We start from the raw sequence: 5,676 nt of genomic DNA on the forward strand, positions 1-5,676 counted from the left end.
TTAATTTTTAAGGTAAAAGTGAATTAAAATATAGTCCGTAACTTAGTCCGACACTGTACCAAATGTTTTATCAAATTAGTTTAGTTTAGTCTATTCTAAATCAGTTCAACTTAGTTCTTGAAGCGAGTCCAGTCCTAGATGGTCCAGTATAACAAACGCACCCTAAACGTACCTTAAATTCGTTAGCATATTTGTGTAGGGAAGTTGAAAAAAATTGTTTGTGTTGGTTTACAAAAAAGAACAAAATCGTCGTTTGTGTTCATTGAAAAAATGAATAAAATTGTTTGTGTTGTAAAGAAAGAGGTAACAATTAATTAACGGGTGTTAGGAATTGATTGATTTAAATTGCACCAGGAAAAACAAATCCCGCCCATTAAGAGAATTTGAAATTTGAACATGCTTGGACAGTTGGGCCAAAAAACAAAAAAGAAAAACTAAAAATGTTTGTAACACGTGCGGAAGTTTTCAAACACACGTGTGAAAATTTTGGGGATTTTGTTGGTAGGTCCATAATACCGCCCATTTTTCCAGTTTGAAAATTTGCCATTCGCTCTCCCTCACAGGCCAAACGCATCCTCTTTTTCTTCAAGTCTCAGAGACCCTCCCACTCTACGCTCCAAACACAGACGCTCCAAAACTCTAATTCTCATCCAGGTAAAATTAATACTTCCTTCTCTCTAATCGATTCCCCTACTACAATCGCACATCTGGGTCGCAATTAGATTTATCATTTCTGATAAGAATGTCATCTGGGTTAGCTTAGTTTCGCGTTTTCTTGAGATCATTACCCCTGATTTTCTTCGAAAGTGGAGGATTTTTATGGAAAATGAGAGCCCTTCTCTTCTTTATGCAAATCTAAACTATTTGTCATGAAAATATCATCTGGGTCAGTAACTTTTTGAGCTTTGTTGCGATAACTAGTCTTGATTTTTCCGAGAAAATTTTCGATTTTCTGGGAAAAGTAGATCTGTTCTCTTTTTGCCAACTGTTAAATTTATGAGTCGTGATAGAAGTGTCATCTGGGTCGGTGAAATTTCACGTGTTCTTGCGATGCTTCCCTTTGATTTTCCCGAGAAATGTTCCGTTTTCTGGGAAAGTGAGAGGTTGTCTCTTTATTTATTTTGATGTGAAATCTCTGGATCTGATTTCCCACTTTGCCTTATCAGTTGAATCGTGAAAATGCCTGAAGCCAGAGATCGATTGTCAAGGCCAGTTGACCTGGCCACAGCCTATGCTCAGAGGTTGGCCGGCAACCGGAGAGCATACATTGATCCGCCAGAGCAGACTATATTAGCCTTTTCTCCTCCGGTGAGACTACCAACAGGCTTGGGGATTGGAGCTACCGGAGTTGTTGGTGTAGGAGGGCTCCCTAGGAGCAGTTTGAGGACTCCCAGAACTGTGACTGGCCGTGGTCGGATCCCATTTAGGTTGTCAACGGTGGACAGAGAAAACACGCCGAGTGGAAGTTCTCACCGGAGAAGGGGCCGAGCTAGTAACAGCGCGTTGCCTTCTTGGTACCCAAGAACCCCTCTCCACGATATCACTGCTGTAACTAGGGTATCATCACTTTCTTGACCCTTTGTTCATATTGCTTGATTAGTTTATTCAGCCAAGAATATAATTGGATTCATTTCATTTCATGATTGATTAATTAAATGGGTTTCAATTTCTCTTTCTAGTAGTTGATATAATTGAATTGACTTATCTGTTTTTGAATGAAGGGGTTTCGATTTATGGCCTTAATGGTATTCACATTTGATGTGTTACCTGAGGGGACCTTGTGTACTTGTTATATGATTGTAACTTAATTTTTCATACTTGTTATATGATATGCAAATAATTAAATTATGGATCTGGTTTTGCCTTCTGAATTTTGCTCAATCAAAATCTCCAAAGCTTACAACTTTTCGTCTTTATGTTTCTGTCTTCGTGTTCTTTGAATAACTCCTTCCAATTGTTTAGTAAATGTAATTGGATCCATTTCTATTCATGGTTGATTGTTATATAATATAGTGATTTTGTTTAACTTGGGCTGGGCTTGATTCTAATTTTATAGCAATTGATGACTATCTTTTTATTGCATAGTAAGAAGTTGAAAAAAAGAATTTTTTTTAATTTTTTTTTTTCTAAGGTCCCTTTTGGCTTGACTAGTTTTTTCATACCTGTTATATGATATGAATATTCTTGTTACTCTTTCTGTGTTTCAATTGTTTTGTTTTCCTTGATTTTGTGCAAATTTTTAAACCTCAGTTTCGACAACCCTTGTAGTTTTTCCTTTCTCGTGTGTCTGTTACCTTGTTTACAATTGATATTAATTGTAACTCATGATTTTCTGTTGATTGTAAAAGAGTGTTTAGCCCTCCTTGGTTTTTGAACGCGCTCAATCCTAATCATAAAAATTTTGCCTGCTTTTATCTGTAACTTCAAATTGTTTGGGCAATGCCGTTTATCAGTGGAAGATTTAACCCGGTGTCCTGTCTTTGAGTTTAGGGTGCAATTGTAAATGATATTCGATTGATGTTTTTGAATCTTTATCATATAATTAATAACTGGTTGACATGTCTAATTGGTATACTTTTGATTAGGCTATTGAAAGGAGAAGAGCTCGTTTGGCTGAGAGCGATGGCGAAAACACTGAGGGTCAAGTTCCACAAAACCAGAATGCCCTTGATCAGTCTCTTCCAGTGTCAGGTGCTCAATTTGATCATGGTGTTCCTGTGACTCCGTATTCAGCTCTTCGTACCAAGCGCCGCTTACCTCCTTCTGTTGGTAAAGTTCAAAAAATTATAAGGGACGTCAGTAATCAGCCCTCTGAAGGAGAATTTCTTACACCACAAAAGAAACTAATGAACTCAATTGACATGGTGGAGGAAGTGGTCAGGAAAGAACTTGAGAGGCTTAAGAGAACGCCTAGTGCCAAGAAGGCCGAGAGGGAGCAAAAGGTCCGAACTCTGATGTCAATGCGCTGATCTGTTTTCATGAAGGAACATAAATATTATCTATGGCACATAGAAATTTGGACATGGACCTAAGCAGGTGAAGACATATCACCCTCTTGTGATACCTACATAGTGAGACATATCACCTTCTGGTGATACCTTTCTGACCCTCAGTGTGACTTTTATCGTCTTCCGGTGATATTGGTTGTCATCTACGGATGACACCTATCATTCTATGATCTTCCGGTGATCACTCTTATCATTTTCCGTTGATATTGCTTACCATCTACTGATGACACGTAACATTCTATCATCTTCTGGTGATGACTTTAAACTGGCTGAGCACGTTTGGTTTTTGTTTGAAGCTTCATGTCTAGCAGAAGGTCATAGTAAAGTGTTGAGTTATCACTACGAAAGCTCTTTTTTAAGACAGCACAGTAGTATGTGTCTAGCTGCCATCATTCTTTGATGGTTTTTGGCTTTAGATATATATAGTTGGAACTGATGTATATAGAGGCCATAGAACAACTCTTTTTGTATTTGATCAAATAATTTCTCGTGTACGGTACTTTACTTTTCACGTATGATGATTGATATGAAAAGATTTGGGTTTTTTAGCAATTGCTGTTTAATTCTCTAGTGCTTCGTGAATCTGATGTTCATACGAGAATGTGTTGCAAATGACTTGTTGCTTGTTGGAAGCAGTCTCATCGGACGCTTCTGATTGCTGATTGCTTTGAACTTGTTAATGCATTACCGCAGAATTTGTTAAGCAATCGTCTCTAATTGCTGGTTGTTAAATATTCACAATATTTTATGTTGGTTGGAAATACAAAAAATTGACAGGGTTGAATTTAGAACAATTAAGAAGCAGTAACTATTCATACTTATACTCTATTCCATAAAGTAGACTCATTAGCAGTAGTATGAGCGATTTTCAGAGAACTCAACCAAAGTCTAATAGTGGACTCAATTGAATTGAGAACCACCATAGCGAGTTGACATAAGTTATTAAATCTATGATTGTTCTGCTCCCTCCAAACATGATACACGGTTGCAGCAAGACATAACTTGAACACAATCGATTATAGAGATTTTTCCTTCCAACGGTTAGCAGCCCACGTGACAAAAAGAGGCCAAGGACGCCTTACCCAAGAGCCATCGCACTTGAACAACACCGAAGACCAAATACCATCAGTAAAAGGACACTCCAAGAAGAGGTGGCAACGGGACTCCGTAAGCCCTAGAGCGGAGGGCACAAGTGAAAGGCGCCAACAGAGCAAAAGTCAAAATCCTGTCCATTGTAGAAAGCTTGCAGTTTGTAGGTTGTATAATGGACAATACAAGGGTCGATTAAATTGGACATTAGCAATTCAAGTGATTGCAGAAACCAAACTGCAAAGCTGGAAGAGTATTTTGGTACGGAGAATCTCCATTAAGAAAAGATAAGAACCAAACCAAAGGAAGAACAGGTAGTAGTAGTAAGTAGTAGTAGTAGTAATGGTAGTACTGGCTGTTGGAAATGGTGGCCATAAAAGCACGTTTTCAATAAAAGCACTTGTTTGCATTTGCTTCTGTTATTGCCGCATTATGTAATGAGATATTTGGATTTAATCACTTTTTAATCACTGGATTGAAATAGGAACTGGATGGCTTTCTCTCCTCCCGGCGGGAGGGGGAGGGGGGAGGTGATTTGGGGCCTAGGGTTTGTGCTCCCTTGGCTTCTCCTGCTATTCACTGAATTAATCCAATTTCTTGCTGATTCTAGTTCTTGTGGAGTCATTATTAGCCTAATTCTAGATTGGAAACAATTATGGGTAAGATTTAGAAGAGAATTTGAACAAGGCAACTCTGAGAGTTTATGGAAGAGGAAAGGTTTACAAACTTTTTGTAGGTATGGCAAATCTCCATGATAAAGGAAATTAATTATTATTGTTTGCAAATTTGGTTAATAAATAACTGGATTAAGCTTAATGTTGATTCCTTTTTGAACTCTCAACGTTTCGATGTTTGTGTTTGGTTAGTGCATTTTGATGATGAGTGGCTAACCTTTAGTGTATGGAAAGGGTTTACCTTTAATAGGCTTAGTGTTGTTTATGCTAATTTAGTGTTGCTTGTGATATTGTGATATTACGTCGTTTGAGTTTACCGGAAGCTTTTTCTGCTTTATGGTGAAGCTCAATCAGCGTTTCTGCTCACCTTTTTCTTGCATGTGTGCGCTTGGGTTTCTTAAACAGTTTGAGTTTCGTATAGTTTCTAGGTTCTATTCTAGACTTAGTCTTTCCTTTACATCTGGACGGAACCTGTTTATAATTAGTTCCTACTGCTTTAAACCCTTCACTTCAGCTTCTACCTATGTTCACTTAGCTTACTCACGTTTTAGACCGATGGATTAACTTTTAACTTCTTCTTCAAAGTCCCCTAGGAACTCCCCTAACCTTAGAGTTGCCCCTTAGATCAATCATTTTCCCAGGCCTCAACCTGGACGGCAACCCATTGTTGTTGAGAGACCTATGAGTGTTGTTACCCTTGAGAGAGGTTTCACCAGAGTGTCTACTTCTTTGTATTTTACTACAAATGTTGAACATATGGAGCGTCGCTGCTTGGTTGGAAAGATGTTTGGGCAAGCAGTGGATGAGAAACTCATCAAAGGAAAGCTGGCTATAAGTTGGAAGGGTTTGATTCATGGTAACTTCTTCTTGGATCATTATGGAAGGAATTGGTACATGATTGAGTT

At 38.2% G+C, this 5,676-nt stretch overlaps 1 protein-coding gene across 1 annotated transcript; it reads left to right on the forward strand.

Moving 5' to 3' along the window:
- The first annotated feature begins 497 nt into the window (after positions 1 to 497).
- Positions 498 to 3,560, forward strand: LOC137746292 (protein POLYCHOME). Its single transcript, XM_068486370.2, has 3 exons — positions 498 to 654; positions 1,167 to 1,557; positions 2,586 to 3,560. The coding sequence occupies exons 2-3, from the start codon at positions 1,180 to 1,182 to the stop codon at positions 2,967 to 2,969; spliced, it is 762 nt and encodes a 253-aa protein (XP_068342471.1). The 5' UTR covers positions 498 to 654; positions 1,167 to 1,179; the 3' UTR covers positions 2,970 to 3,560.
- The last annotated feature ends 2,116 nt before the right edge of the window (positions 3,561 to 5,676 follow it).

The sequence above is a fragment of the Pyrus communis genome, chromosome 12 (assembly GCF_041283825.1).
Source record: "Pyrus communis isolate YQ-2024b chromosome 12, ASM4128382v1, whole genome shotgun sequence".
Lineage (NCBI taxonomy): Eukaryota > Viridiplantae > Streptophyta > Magnoliopsida > Rosales > Rosaceae > Pyrus > Pyrus communis.

Coding starts and splice junctions, on each gene's coding strand:
- LOC137746292 (XM_068486370.2), top strand. CDS start 1,180: ATGCCTGAAGCCAGAGATCGATTGTCAAGGCCAGTTGACCTGGCCACA. Junction 1,558..2,585: donor ATATCACTGCTGTAACTAGG/GTATCATCACTT, acceptor ACTTTTGATTAG/GCTATTGAAAGGAGAAGAGC.